This window comes from Anopheles arabiensis, chromosome X (genome assembly GCF_016920715.1).
Source record: "Anopheles arabiensis isolate DONGOLA chromosome X, AaraD3, whole genome shotgun sequence".
In the NCBI taxonomy this organism is placed as follows: Eukaryota; Metazoa; Arthropoda; class Insecta; order Diptera; family Culicidae; genus Anopheles; species Anopheles arabiensis.
Genome location: NC_053519.1, coordinates 13113716 through 13128479, shown reverse-complemented (window position 1 = coordinate 13128479; position 14764 = coordinate 13113716). Strand labels below are relative to the sequence as shown.

General features: G+C 50.0%; 2 protein-coding genes and 1 long non-coding RNA gene across 9 annotated transcripts; 2 read left to right on the top strand and 1 right to left on the bottom strand.

Annotated features, from left to right (window-relative positions):
- Positions 1-47: 47 nt before the first annotated feature.
- LOC120906293 lies at positions 48-5906 on the top strand. Its single transcript, XR_005740070.1, has 2 exons — positions 48-146; positions 5692-5906. It is a non-coding gene; the product is annotated as an uncharacterized LOC120906293 (long non-coding RNA).
- On the bottom strand, positions 2435-4381 carry LOC120906290 (paired box protein Pax-6). 3 transcript variants are annotated; one of them, XM_040317841.1, is made up of 5 exons: positions 4147-4381; positions 3576-3996; positions 3293-3509; positions 3076-3216; positions 2435-2986 (listed from the first exon to the last, which is right to left on the bottom strand). In XM_040317841.1, exons 1-5 carry the CDS (start codon positions 4161-4163, stop codon positions 2829-2831), a joined length of 954 nt encoding a protein of 317 aa, XP_040173775.1. In that variant the 5' UTR covers positions 4164-4381; the 3' UTR covers positions 2435-2828. The 3 variants fall into 3 exon arrangements, with proteins under 3 accessions (XP_040173775.1, XP_040173777.1, XP_040173776.1); XM_040317843.1 differs by having other exon boundaries at positions 4207-4381; XM_040317842.1 differs by having other exon boundaries at positions 2435-2983; positions 4147-4379.
- A 368-nt stretch (positions 5907-6274) lies between the features above and the next one.
- On the top strand, positions 6275-13049 carry LOC120906854. Of its 5 annotated transcripts, none has more exons than XM_040318961.1 (5): positions 6275-7143; positions 9112-9742; positions 9819-10179; positions 10297-10393; positions 10817-13049. In XM_040318961.1, exons 2-5 carry the CDS (start codon positions 9139-9141, stop codon positions 12716-12718), a joined length of 2964 nt encoding a protein of 987 aa, XP_040174895.1. In that variant the 5' UTR covers positions 6275-7143; positions 9112-9138; the 3' UTR covers positions 12719-13049. The 5 variants fall into 5 exon arrangements, with proteins under 5 accessions (XP_040174895.1, XP_040174893.1, XP_040174892.1 ...); XM_040318959.1 differs by having other exon boundaries at positions 9107-9742; XM_040318958.1 differs by having other exon boundaries at positions 6275-7890.
- The last annotated feature ends 1715 nt before the right edge of the window (positions 13050-14764 follow it).

Genomic DNA, 14764 nt, shown 5'->3' with positions numbered 1-14764 from the left:
CTCCTCCTCCCGACCAACCAGTTAGGGGGCCACAGTCGGATTGATGTGGGGAACTGCAGAGACGCGCGCGCGACAAACGAGACGGTATCTATCGGTCCGCACGGGTGTGTTTGTATGTCTCTGTACGCGCACGTATGTGTGTACCGGTGAGTGTACGTGTGTGTGTATGTGTGTGGGTGGGTAGGGGGGGGTGTTGGGTAGGGTAGACGGCGAGGGCAAAGATATTAATATAACTGAGAAACGGAAAACCCAACAGAAAAAACACAAAATCCCTTCGCGCGAGACCGCCGAGAGATTCGCACGTTTACGAAAATGTAGTGCAGTGCAGTGCGGTCTAGACTAATAAATCAACATTGCCAGAGATTGCGGCGGCCGTGTTGCCGCTCGGGATTCGCTGGGTGGCCCACCGAACCAAGGGATGCATGTGCTCGCCCGGCGGCCAGCTTTCGGGGCCGCCTCGCATCATGGGCGCGAAACGTGCGCTTCGGTGGACAGGTTTCGACAAGACTTTTTTGGGGCTGTCAGTGATGTAGCACTGCAGTAGGAAGATAAAACATTTACTGGGGCTATACCTTTGGAAATTTGGAGGAAATTGAATAAACCCGAAACTGTGCCAGAAGCCTTGATATACCGGCAAGCTTGTGCCGTCAAGCTGCTAACAAAACACTATATTTAAGACTTTAGTACATCGGCATAAATACAACCAAAACACTTCAAAATCATCTTCTAAGCGGAAAAGTGTGAAGATGATGTCTTTCAGACTTTTCTATCAAAACACAGCACTACAATGTAGACCAGGGGTCTTCAAACTTTTCAGTTCGCGGGCCGCATTGCTTCACAATCAACATTGTCGAGGGCCATTTTGACGCTACCTTTAGAATAGGTGGAAGTTCAAATCTCGTTTTAATAAGAAAATACTAGCAAAATCAAAAATAAATTTTGATTGGTTAGTCAGAAAAGAAAGCTATTTAATTGAACCTTTACCCAGTCATCGCGGGCCGCATTAAAGGCTCTTGAGGGCCGCGGGCCGTAGTTTGGAGACCCCTGACGTAGACCATAGTGCGGATGTTCGTCTTCTGTTCGGGTGGAGCAATAACAACTTCAAAAAGATTGTTACAACTTTAATTTCAAACCATCATTGACGCTTCATTTTTGCCACAATGATTTCAATGATGCTAAAGTTTTAAAGATCAAAGAAGACATTTTGGAGTACTATATATAAGAGTAGAAGTTCCCGTTAAATTAAGTATAATCATTATTAATCACTATCTTCAGCCGCTCGTATGTCAGTTGACAGTTTTGACAGCGTTGATGCAGGAGCTGTATCCAGATTGTGCGGCTCGAAACGTTTATTTTCTTTTTTTTAGATTTTCACCTCATACCAAAAACTCTCTGCTCCCGTAACAATAAGCTGGTTTGGTTTACCTCTAACCATGTTTGTTGCTCATTTATTATGAATACACCTCTTTGTTAGTATTTAGCAGTATCGCATGCAATAAAGTTTTTTTTTTATGTTATGAAGTAAAAGGATGTTTTCGTTGTCCTGAAAGATATCCTTACAGACAGGTGACCGCTGCTTTAGTCTTGGTTTGCGTGTAAGACATATCACCGCAAAGGTTGAACTGCCTTATATAAGCATTATGACATAGACAAACAATTATGCTACGGGAAGACGCGCTAGGTTGACATTAAACCCATCTGTCTTTGTATGAGCCTGATGTGGCTAATCAAATATATCAAGGCTTTATGATTTTCCAGAGCGCATTGACTGCATTGGTTCATGCAGGACCGTTTGACAAATTCTTTAGGTAGTGAGTGGACATGATTTCAAAATTTGATATACGCTGCAATCATTGAATGTCTATAATGTACAGATCTGAATATTCGTGAGGTTTTTACCACGACTAATTGGATTTCTCAATTCCCTGGATCTAGACACGGCTAACACTAACGGATGTATCTGGGAAATAGTTTCTATCTTTTATCTTTAAGAGTTAGACCTTCTTAGTACCGTACAACACTCTACTTCTCGCCCAACGTCTACTTCTCGGGGCGTAATGACCTATGATGCCATGCCCGGGTATACAGGCTCACTAAACATATCATTACCACGCAACCGGACAGTCAGTCTGCACTACAAGTAAACGGTCCGGAAAGGAATAGCTTCCATCCAACCTGTCAGGAACCAGTCGGGCCTATGGAACTCACACTGTCACAGTGGTCAAGTCTTGAGCTGAAGATATCCTGTCTATCTTCAGATACGACCTTCGTTATGTTCTCCTCGCAACAACTCACAAACGGTCGATCCAGTATGAAACCAAGTTACGTACCGACACCAACCGAGATCTTGATATCAACCTAGTTTCAGACTTTTGTGGAATTTCAAATATGAAAGATTTAGGAACAATTTTGCAACATCAAAACGAAGTACTACTCTTGATTGGAAGGATTGTTTTTATTTCAACGGAAATTTTAACTTTACCTATAACAAGTTCTCAGATGAGGCGCAGTACAATAATGGAGCTCTGCTCTCCTTGATGGATCTTAATGCCCAGATGCTGAAAAATAATATTTATCTAGCCAATTACCATGTTTTGTAGTACCTCGCAGCTCTTTCGCAGATGAGACTTCGATGGGGGCTACTTCGCGACTTCAATTGATTCCAGGACCTTTCCTTTCCTTGTGAACGTATCTGGATGCTCCCCGGTTGCTGTAAACTGTCAATCCAACTTACCGAAACAGCCTCCAAATCGAAAGCTGTAATACCTGTTTCATAACTCCCAACGTTATCTTCTTTTATCGCTATCGGTTTATCAATCGGTGCTCAATCAACACAAAAGGATTGCCATATTACCTCTGTTACCTCTGAGCCACTGTGCAACCGGGCACAGTAACATTACCTGTATGCGCGCTTCCGGCAGCTGGATCCGCTCCGACAGTCGCTCGCGGGCAAACACGTCCGGATAGTGGGTGCGCTCGAATTCTGCTTGAAATTGCGGACGTAAAAACCGGAAAAGAAACATGTCAGACAGGGCAGGGGAGGGAGGCGGCCGACACGGCGCGTGCCGTAGTTACCTCGTTCCAGGTTTTCGATCTGCTCGTTCGTGAACGAGGTGCGGTTGCGCTGCAGCTTGCGCTTCAGCTTCAGCCGCAGCTCGGAATCTTCGTCGTCCTCGGACGAGTACTTGTCGCTCATCTCCTCCAGGCAGCAGTTCGCTGTAAGCACCGATCCGAACAGAAGAAAACCCCATCAGTGGTCGACCGCATAGGCAAGCGGTCCAATCAAACTTACCCGGCTTCGTTGGTTGCTCGGTGGAGGTTTTCAGCGACAGATGCGGTATGGGATGGGAGGAGAAGTTGAACTGGCCGCTGCCAATGTTCTGGCACCAGGTCCAGTGGCCGCTGGTGTTGTTGAACAGCTTGATCTTCTCGTACACCGTCTCATTGCTCTGCGAGGACGTTTCCTTGTTGGAGGCCAGATTTCGCAGCACGCGGTTAATGGACGACACCTGAAAAGCCGGAACAGACATTGGTTTAGTACGGTCCATGGGTCCTCGGGTCACTCGGCCACCCACACTCGGTATGTTGTCGTTGTTGCAGGTGCCCTCGGACAGCAGACGGTCCCGTATCTCCCAGGCGAAGATGCTCGGACACTCCGCCTTGTACTCGGCAATCTTCGACACGACCGCGGCCGTCGCGACCCGCGGCTTGCTGCCCCCGATGGCGCGCGGTTTGATCGAGCCGGTCTCGTAGTACCGGCCCAGTATCTTGCTGACGCACCCGTTCGACACCTGCAGGATGCGGGAGATGTCGCAGGGCCGGGCGCCCGAGTGGGCCAGCTCGACAATCTTCTGGCGGGTCGAGTCGGGCAGCGGGCGCCCATTCACGTACACGCCGCCGAGCTGGTTGATGCCGCTGTGGCCGGACGAGTTGCAGCCGAAGATCGAGTTGACGCTCTGTATGTTGCTCTGGATTTGCATCGTTGCAAACGGAACACTGATGGATCGGTAGGATCGGATGCAGGTGTTGCCGGGTGTACGGGGTCGCCGCCGTTGCGTTGCGGGAAAGAGAGGAAGGCAAACAGTGCACGGTTTAATTATTTACTCCGCCATTGCCGACTCGGGCTGGGCTTTTGAAGTTGCTGACCAATTGAAACAGTCCATCACATTCACGGGCTAACGTCTGTGCGCCGACATTTCGTTTTACCTGCCGATATACACGACGCTTTTCGTTTGGCTTTCTGGCTCTTTTCTTTTTTTTTTCTTTCTGTTTTGCTAGAGTGTCTGTGTGTGTAATGCAAGGGGGGAAAAGAAGGATTTTGCCTACTTCCAGGCGTTCTGCTCCAATTGACCAGCCAGTCAGCCAGCCAGCCAGCCAAGCGTTCGCTCGAGCTGAAGCTGGCCGGCCGTGCGCATGCGCCTCTCCCCCCTCCCCCCCTCTCCCCCTCTGCCGTGTTCTGGTGCAATAAAATCCCCGGCAAAAAAACGCTTCGTGCTTATAAAACCTTTACACCTTCGTCAAAGTTTGTAATAGCCGTTACAAGGCCTCGCCAGCTCGCTGCTCGCTTCTAAAATGCTTTCCCTTCCCAAAACATTAAAATGCAAAACCATACAACAAAAACCCGTCCTGTTTGCTGCTGCTCAACTGCACAAAACAAACCAAGCGAACGTTGTTTTTTTCTCTTTTGGGGAGGGGGGGGGTTTGTCGCAGCGTCATTTCTATTTTCGACCCGCGATGGAATTGCCGCCCAACGCGTCTGTTTTCTTTGTGCGTTCTATTTCAGGGTGCGCTACATCCCGTGGGGTGGTCCCGAGGGTGGGGGTGGGGGGGGGGAGGGGTGGTTTCGTTAGGTCGCGGCTTTATAGCACCAGCGCCATCTACATCCAAACAGGTGTGCATACAGCGTAAACGCTGCCCAGGTTATGTGAAGCACCCTTTGCCCTTCTGTCACTTGGTCGAGGAAATTATGCGGCGATTTGTTTGCGAAGCCCCCGCTCGAGATGAATCTGTTGTCAATTTCGCTTCATTATTAGCAATAGTTTTCGCTTTTACTCTGCAATTTTTCTAACAATTTAACCCTATAATCGGCTATTCCAATAGCCCAAAATAAATTGGATTTCTTTTTTTCTTATGATTATTGCATTCTACTTCGATTTAAATCACGTTTGACACTGTTGGAATTCTTATTTTACATTTTTTTTTAACTTTCACTGTAAAGTTGTAAAAATGTAAAAAGTCAATAAAAGAAAAAAAAATTATACTACAATCACCAGTTTGAATTTATCAGCCTTTTTTAATTTATTATAATTTGAAAAATGCAAACGTTGTTTCACTTTGAATAATAGCCGTTACAGAAGACCCGTCGCTAAAGCAATAACTGGCGCTGCACAATAGTGCACAAATTATTTTTAAAGTACTTTCCTCAAAAAGGTAATTTTGATTATCTTTTTCAAATTCAAATTTCTCTAGCTGGAGTTTCTTAATTGGAATTTTTTCAATTGGAATTTTTTAATTCGTATAACAAGATTAGAACCATTCATGTTCGGAGTGTTTTTTTTCTGGAACGACGGCTTGTTTGTGACTTGTTTGTTATTGCAAAAAAGATATCTTTCGATTTAGTCACTAATAATAAAATTCTGAAATTTCATAGAACTTTTGTAATAATTTTTAACAATTTTTCTTTTACTTCAGAAAACGAAAGATGTCAAGCCAATCGGTCAATACAGGTGGAACCCAAGATACGCGGTACTTTTGGATATACGCAGTGTTCTACATTTCACAGGTCCTGGAGCAAATTAAACTGGTTTGACACATCAGTTGTCAAATGCACAATAAATTCACTTTTGTGTATGAAGTCTTTAAATCAGTTATAAAATGGTGGCTAAAATGCACCACGTGAAGCAATATTACAGGCAAATACGTAGTTTCTTTGACTGAAAACTGCTTCTCGATTCTCATTAATAGCATATCTTGGAGGCGTCCTGTAGCTATGAAAATTAGAAGAGTTCGTTTATTTTGTTTTCCAGAACGTTGCCTTTATATTACATAATCCATTCAAAAATCTATGACATCATGTGGTTTATTGTTTTGTTTTTTTTTTTTATATTTTCCAAAAAGTAATGAAAAAGTTAAAATTAATAAATCGCATACAGGCAGCAGCACTGCCCGATGTCCGGGCCGCATTCCGATCAACACCTCGACCCTGCACCGTACCCGCGAAGCGTCGCTGGGCATGCGCGCCTGTATGCGTGTCGCAGCATCCGACGGGGCGGACCGAGATCCGTCCCTTTCACTGTTTGTCGGTGGTGGTGCTATTGCGCGTGTTGCAAGCGAAAACCCTCTCAGCATCCCGGGGCAGGCAGCCGTACAACGGACCGACAGACGGAAAAGCAGAAACCTGCTGAGCAGCACAGTGAAGACAGCAGCAGCAGCAGCAGCATCGGAGCGAAGCAAAAAAAAAAAGAAAGCAAAAGGGCATTTCGTGACTATTGTGTTGCCTTTTTGTTTTGTCAAAGCAAACGGCAACAAACGGCTACACACGCACAGGCAGCAGAGGGCAGTGTTTCGCGTGTGTCGCGTGGCGATTTCGGGCAGCGGGTAGTGCGGTTGCGTTTCTAGTGCGTGTTTCGGATCCGCGCCCCGTTAGTGCGAATTAAAAAAAAAAGTTTACACAAAAGAAGACGCGCTCTCTCGCTCTCTCTCTCGCGCGCGCGCTTGTTCCCGTTCCCTCCCTGCCTTTCGTAATACGATTGATCTCGGGCGCGACCTCACACATACACACACGGTGAAGTGTGTGTGGGTTGAAAGGGTGGAAGTAGCGGGAGGCACTGAAGAAGCAAGAAGAGCAGCTCTTATTCAGGCCCACCACCGTCGGCGAGGGGCAAAAAGGTTTTTCTTCTTCAGCCACACACTACGACGCGGGAGGAGGACGACGACCAGACCACCCACCCACCCACCTATTCAGTAGCCAGCCTCTTTTGTGTGATCCCCCACCCCCTCTCGAAGTGCGCGCGTCCCTCGCAACAATTACACACACACACGATCGATTCTTGTGTTCTCTCTTCCCCGCCACCCGTCCGCGCGAGTGAAACATTTCTCCAACCACCACTCCCCCCGCCAACCACCAAAACCACACAAACACAGGTGCTTTGTTTTGTTTCTTCTCCCCGTTATTCTCCCCCTCTCTCTCTCTCTCTCTCATCTTCACACCCACGCTCCCATCTCTCTCCTTCGCACTCGTCTGTACTCCACGCCCCCTCTCTTCCATCCCCTCGGGATGCGCAGCATCCCCCATCCTTTCGCGTCCATTTTTCTTTTCCCTTTCCCTTGCCACCCTCCCACCAAGATACACCTTTTTTCGCCTTACAGGGTTTTCCAGGGGTTCTCATAGTTGTGGGACACTTCCTAAACTCTTTCCTATTGGAAGTGAATTTCATATATGATGGTAATTGGAGTCTATGGCACCCTTTTTGGACAGGCTCCTTGTAAATTCCTGTTGGATTTGTCCAACAAGGATGCTATAGAGTCCTATTCTCGTTACATTAAGTTCATTTCACGTAAGAAAGACTCAATAAAGCGTCCCAAAGCTATGAGAACTCTTGAAAAACCCTGTATTACCCATTCTCCTCCCCGCCCTCTTCATCACCACTTTTTTCCTTTTGAAAACCTCGATGCTACACAACCAAAATTTCCGGCCGAGGATGGGAAAAAGTTTTCCCACACCGAGCCCCGTTCCCTGGCGGGTTCGGGCCAGGCTTATTTTGTTCAACTATTGCAAGCGCGTGTGTGGCCGGTGCAGTCGGCCGCTGTGTTGTTGTTCGAAGTGCCGCGGCGAACCGCGGATCCGCAGTAGGCGTGCAGTGCAAGTGTGCAAACAGTGATGTGCCAGTGGTGAGTGAATTGTGGTGGGGAAATGGGGGGGGGGAAGGGCCTTTTCCGGTTTGGGGCGGGCGTGGGTGGGGGATAGCTATTTTCTCAAAGTGAATGGTGCGTGTGGGCTAGTTGGGATGAAACGGCAACCGGATGCCGGAGTGCCGCGATGTGCGTGATGATGGAAGCGGAAGCAGTCGGAAGAAGTAGAAGTAGAAGAAGATGAATAGAAAAATGCAATACAAAGTTGAGCCACTCAACACTGAAACGCAAACCAACTCTGTGTTAGTTTTGAATTAAAAGCAAGTGATACATCAATCTCTATCTGTCTCTCTCTCACACCCACACACACGCTTTGGCGTCAAACGGCAATTGGTTCGATGCGTGCGAATGCTATCAATCTCTCGTCCAGTTTGTTTTGCTATCATTTTACGGCTATATTGTAATTTTCATTATCGCTATATTTACTAACATCCGAAAACAATTGCTCTATTTCTTTGAATGCGTTTTTTTGTGTGTGCTAAATGTGTCTTGTTCGCAGAGCAAGGGCGGTGGGCAATGCCCACCCATCCCCTTTGGTACATTTGTTCTTCCGCGTGGGTGGAACAAGTTGCGCAAATAATCAATACTTTCCCTCGCTTTCTCTCTCTTTATATATCTATCTTTCTCTGGCTCTCTTTCTATTTCACACCCACAAACAAATTCGTTCAACATGCACTGTATGTACACTGCGTGAGCGGGTTTCGTTGTGTTGGTGCTGGTTGTGTATTGATTATTTTGTTTGTTTGTTCGTATCTTTTTGTTTGCCATTATGTCGGATCTTAATGTGCTCGGAAAGAAAATGTTCTTATGCTTTGCGGATGCTAAATTCGGAATTCTGTTCCGCGTCTTGGATGCGAAAGCCAAGCGATGTCTTTTACGAAACCAATCACATGTAACACATTTCTTAGGCTCATTTCCAACGGCAGTGATATCTAATAAAACAACAAAGCAACAAAAAAAAAACACGGCATTTGATACTATCAATCTTCTGCGACTAATCAGTAGCGTTAAGCGAATTTCCATATCAGACTCACCCGCTACTCACCATGGGTCGGTATATACCGTGGGCAATAGCGAACAGCGAACCATTACCTTACACACACACACACACCTTGTCTACTTTTTGCGCGCACCGCATCATCCAACCCGTCATCCAACGGCACACAACCCGGACGACCACGACGACCACTGGCAGTGCAGCCCGGTCCGCCGGTCCGCGGGGTCCCGATGTCGTCCAAGCGGAAATCCCCCCCGAACAAGCTGTCGAATGCGGTGACGGTCGAGAAGAACAACTTCAAGAAGATCTCGCTGAAGAATGAGGAGTTCCTGAAGTCGTCCCCGGTGAAGGAGCTGAACTGCACGTTCGACGCGAACTTCCTCGCGATGCAGAAGATGAGCGCCGACCCGAAGTATCTCAAGCACGACGATCTGCTCGGCCCTCGGCACGACGAGCATCTGCTGCCGATCGAGCACGACTTCCACTACAACCTGCCGTTCCTGAACGTGGCCAGCTACATCCTGAAGGGTTCGGATCCGGCGCTCAGCAAGGCGGACAACTTCCAGCTCACGATGAACCTGGACAGCCTGAACATCTCGAACAGTGGGCACCATCATCACCACAACCACCACCACCATCACCACCAGGAGGCGACACCACCGTCCCCGGTGTCGCCGTCGTCGGTGGCGGCGGCGGCGGTGGCGGGCGCGGCGGCACCAGCCCCGAAGCTGCCCCCGGGCGTCCCCAGTGCGCCGCGCAAGCTCAACAACATGATCCTGAACCACCTGAAGTCGATCGTGGACAACTTTGACAGCTTGAACAACAACGTTAATGGTAAAGGGGTTTTTGGGGGTCGTTTTTTGTTGGTTGTCGCGACCCTAACCCTAAACGCTCTTTGCCCAATTTCCAGACAAGAGCAACTATGGCAGTGGCGGTGGTGCATCGAACTGTCAGGGCGACGAGTTGCCGGCACACATGTCACCGCCGGTCGAGCAGCCGCCGGTGCCGCAGCTGAACAACCAGTACGCCGAGAAGAACAACCTGGAGTCGTTCCGGTCGCGGCTGGACGAGCGCATCACCAACCTGCAGCTCAGCATGAGCGAGATCTACCTGATGCGGCTGAACCTGAGCCTGCTCGACTTCCCGAACGAGATACCGAGCACGCTGCTGCACAATCACAGCCAGCCGCACCACGGGAGTGCGGAGGAGCCGGCGCCGAACCGGAACTGCAGCTCCCAGAACACGCAGAACAACATCAAGCTTATCAAGAGGTGCGTTTTTTGGGGGGTAACATGTGGCACCATTCTAGGCATTGTGCTGACAGAGACTTCACTGAATTTGTTTGTTTCTTTCCATACGACTCCCACACACCCTCGAAACAAAAACAGAAGCTTCAAGGAGTCACTCTACGAGAAGGAGAAGAACATCAACCGACTGATCATGTACTTCACGATATGGCGCGAGATGCTGCTGAAGGCAGAATTTGTAAGCTACCTTATACTCGCTGCTAGGCTCGGCCTCAACGGGGTCGACTAGCCTGTTTGGTGGACAGTGAAACTAACCTCACACAAGTGATACTATCTCTAGCCCTAGCTCTACCGTCGTCTGCTCTAACCGAATGCTTTTTTCTCTCTCTATATTCCGGCATTTTTTTCCCACTGACGAATGGCCTGCGAGTCCTCTATGTATTCCGCGATGCTCGAATGTACTAACTCCGCCTATATCTCTCACACACTCTCGCCTGAGGGTTACTAATATCATTCTGAACTGTTTTCTGAACTGTTTTTTTACATAACTATTTCAATTTCAACTCCCTCCGCCATGGAACTTGGCTACTCCACACAATCCCCCTGCCCCCCTACTTCTCCTTGCCCCCCTCCTCTTTCTTTTGACAACTTTCTCCCGCAGGGCGAGAACAACCGCCGCTACAAGCAGAACAACAATTCCAAGAGCAACCTCGAGCAGTCGCTGCTGAGCGGCGGAAGCGTGACAGCTGGCGGCAGCAGCAGCTCCTCGTCCGGCCTGCCCTGCGAGCCGCCGGCCCGGCTCGTCCCGGGCGGCAACGGGATGTCGCCGGCGGCCTCCTCCACCGCCTCCCTGCCCCCCGCGACGCCCACGGCAGCGAGCGGGGTTGGGTCGCCGCACCGCAGCACCTCGGCCGGCGGCACCAGCGGCACCGTGATCGACTGTGATATAGCCGGGCCGGGCGAGCTGGCGACCGAGCCGGACAACTGCATACGCCGGTACCAGAACGTGTTCCAGTCGATCGCCTGCAAGATGTCGGGCGGGGTCGAGTTGGGCGGCGGTGGACAGCTCGTAGGACAGCATCCGGGTGCCGGCGTCTACCAGACGGCGGGCAGCAGCAGTGGTGGCGCTCCAGGCGGCAGCGGAGGAGGGGGAGGTGGCAATATGAGGCGCAATCCACGCAAACGGCCCCACCTGATGCCGCCGGAGGCCGACCCGGAGCAGATGCTGCTGTCGAAGCAACCGATGCTGGCGGGGCCGCCGCTGAACTGCACCGGTGCGGCGGGCGGGCCGGCCCTCACGCTCTACGACGAGTACGAGAAGGCGAAGGAGGAGGAAAACCAAAGATACGCGAAGGAACCGGACGCACCGATCAATCTGTCCAAGCGGAAACCGTCGCGGGACAGTCCGCTTGCGTCGCTGGAGCTCAGCAACGGGGCGAAGCTCCCCGGGATGCTTCCCGGGAGTAGTGGAGGCGGTGGTGGTGGAGGTGGCGGAGGTGGCGGAGGTCCGTTTGGACCGGCCGGGCTGTTTGCGGGCTGCGATACGGACGAGCTGAACCACCGGCTGGAGCTGATGTCGGACAAGGTCGGGCTGCTGCCACCGACGGCCGTCGCGCTGCTGGAGAAGGAGTCGGACAAGTACTTCCTCAAGTCGAAGCGCGACCGGCTCGAGCTCGACCCGAACCACCTGTTCGACTACCCCGGCCCCAGCCCGGACGGGCTGCACAAGCACGCCAAGCTGAACCTGTACCACCAGTCGCCGAGCCCGCACCACGGCAGCCCGGACGACAGCAAGCAGGGCGGGGGGCTCGGGGGGCTCGGCGAGTCGCCGTACCCGCTGGCGCAGCAGTTCTTCATCAAGGCGGGCGACGGTGGACCGGGCGGCCCGGGACTGTCACCGTTCAACAGTAACGCGATGATCGACAACATGAACCGCCATCTGATCCAGCGCCAGCAAACGATGGCCGCCGTTAGTGGGGGAGCTGCCGGCGGCGGTGGTGGTGGTGGTGGTGGTGGTGGAGGTGGCGGCGGTGCCGGTGGTGGTGGTGGTGGTGGCGGCGGAGGCGGCAGTGGCAAGAAGGACAAGGGCCTGTCGCTCGGCGGCATGGAGCTCGGACCGGACCTCGGCACGGGCCGGAGCCGCTCGTCCAGCACGGAGAAGAACCACATCAAGCGGCCGATGAACGCGTTCATGGTGTGGGCGAAGGACGAGCGGCGCAAGATACTGAAGGCCTGCCCGGACATGCACAACTCCAACATCTCCAAGATACTGGGCGCCCGGTGGAAGGCGATGACGAACCTGGAGAAGCAGCCGTACTACGAGGAGCAGGCGAAGCTGTCCAAGCAGCACATGGAGAAGCATCCGGACTATCGGTACCGGCCGCGGCCGAAGCGCACCTGCATCATCGACGGCAAGAAGATGCGCATCTCCGAGTACAAGTGTCTGATGAAGAACCGGCGCCAGGAGATACGGCAGTTCTGGACGCGCGACTACGACAGCGGCACCGACCAGAAGTGCCCGATGAAGGACGCGGGCAAGGTGATCAAGAATGAGGCCATGTAAATTCCAAACCCCCTTTTGTGGGGGGAGGGAGGGGGGCTAGGGGGCAGATCGTATACCAACAGCTCCCATACGCGGGACCGGTCATCAACGTCTTGCTCTTCCGGCTTACCCGTTTTTTTTTTCGAAACACAAGTACACAAAGAATCGCCACCAGCTCCTACTCCCTCTCCATATTTAATACATACTTAATTAACCTTGGCACCGTGTCATCTCTGTATTCCGAGTGTAGATGTTAATGCTTCCAAGGTTCCACGCAAGGTGACGAACAGAAAGCAGAAATAAACAAAAATCAACAATGCGTCATCGCATTCAATCAAAAATCGAACATGGATTTTTCGTGTCTTGTTGTTTATTGTTTACAGTTTCATGTACGATATGATACTGTCTGGATATCACTTCGGGGTTAGTTGGTCGCATCTTTCGAAAAAAGTAGGCTCCATCAGGTTCTAGAAATAGAAGACTATGTATACATTACCATTATCATTCGTTGTCCTCGAACGGCTGATCCTCGAACGCTCTCTACGCTGAAGCTGAGCTCATGTCTTGCTCGACACATTGCAGAAAAGCTCTTCTTGTTTAGTTTAGTTTAGTGTTTATTGATCGATGGACTATAAAGCCCTCTCGAGAAAAAAAAATGGTTTACAATAGACATTAGATAACGAACAGAACATTTATATATGGTTATTGTTGGACGCATTCCGAACACTTAAAAGTGAAGTCAGTTCCGATATCGTCATTCCAGGCTCATAGATATCGTCAGCTGAATTTAGTAGACGGCACATACAAAGAAGGGGGTTGCGAGAGCCAAAGGTTGTTCGGGTTTCAGCGACTGCCTTATTATCCAGGATATGAAAAGGCGTTTCTTCAATCTGAAATCATATCTGACACCAAATCTAGATGGGTTGTTTCAACCTATGCCCAGTAAGCTGTACCAGCTGTGCTAATATAAAGCATGCATTTATTATCTAGCATTTTTTTAACTTTTTAGATGCGACGACCATTTTCGGTCAAAGCCTTCCTGTACCACTAATAGGCTTGGCTATCAGTAACTTATTAAATGCCCATAGCAGGATAATCATCCCAGCGTATGGGGGCACGATCCATTCCAGGCTTTTACCCATTCCGATGTTATTGAGTGCTACGAGTTGACGGAATGAACGGAAAGAACAGAATGAACGGAACGGAACGATTTTGTATAAAGGATCGGAACGGAACGACCTGCATAAAGAACGGAACTTTTTTACTAGGTTCGGACCAGAACGGCCAACACTAAATTAAGCAGCGCTGGAGCTCTTGAACGGCTGAATGAGATTATGGCACATTTATCGATACAGACGCTTTGTGCGTTACGCTTGCACCAGGAGACAAATTCAGTCAGGGTGGCTTGAAGTTGAAGATGGTCCTCAGGCTCACGGATTTCGCGATAGATTCATGCATCATTATTATTTTTATTATTATTATTTATTTAATCTTCAACGGGCCGTATGGCCTTATTAAGGTGTAACAGTTCATTAAAAAAAAATACATAACAAAAACAAGATTTGCATCGCAATTCACTGCGGCCACGGCAAAAGCCGGAGACGTTCCTTGAAGCACTGAGTTGAGATGTCGAAGTCGAAGCAATCCGAGACAGTGTTGAAGACAGCCGACATGCGGAACATAGGGTCAGACCGACCAGCGCTGGAACGGGGTTGAGCGAGCCGTAGAGTTTCTCTAGACCTAAGTGTTCGGGATGGTGCATAGACATCGACTCGATGCAACAAAGGCGATGAGTCGATAGAGCCATTTAGCAAACCAGCGATGAAAGAGCACTGTGCATTGCGTCTTCTAACCGAAAGAGGTTCAAGGCCTAGCAGACGGCACCACGCAGCATACGGAGGAAGATTATTGCGATCCTGCCAGGGAAGTAGGCGTAGGGCATATTGCGTGAGCTTTCGCTGAACCGCCTCTAGTCGAGCATTTGAAGAAGCAGTAGTTGGGCTCCAGACTACGCACGAATATTCCAGAACCGAACAAACGATACAGTTGTAGACAGCTTTGATGCAC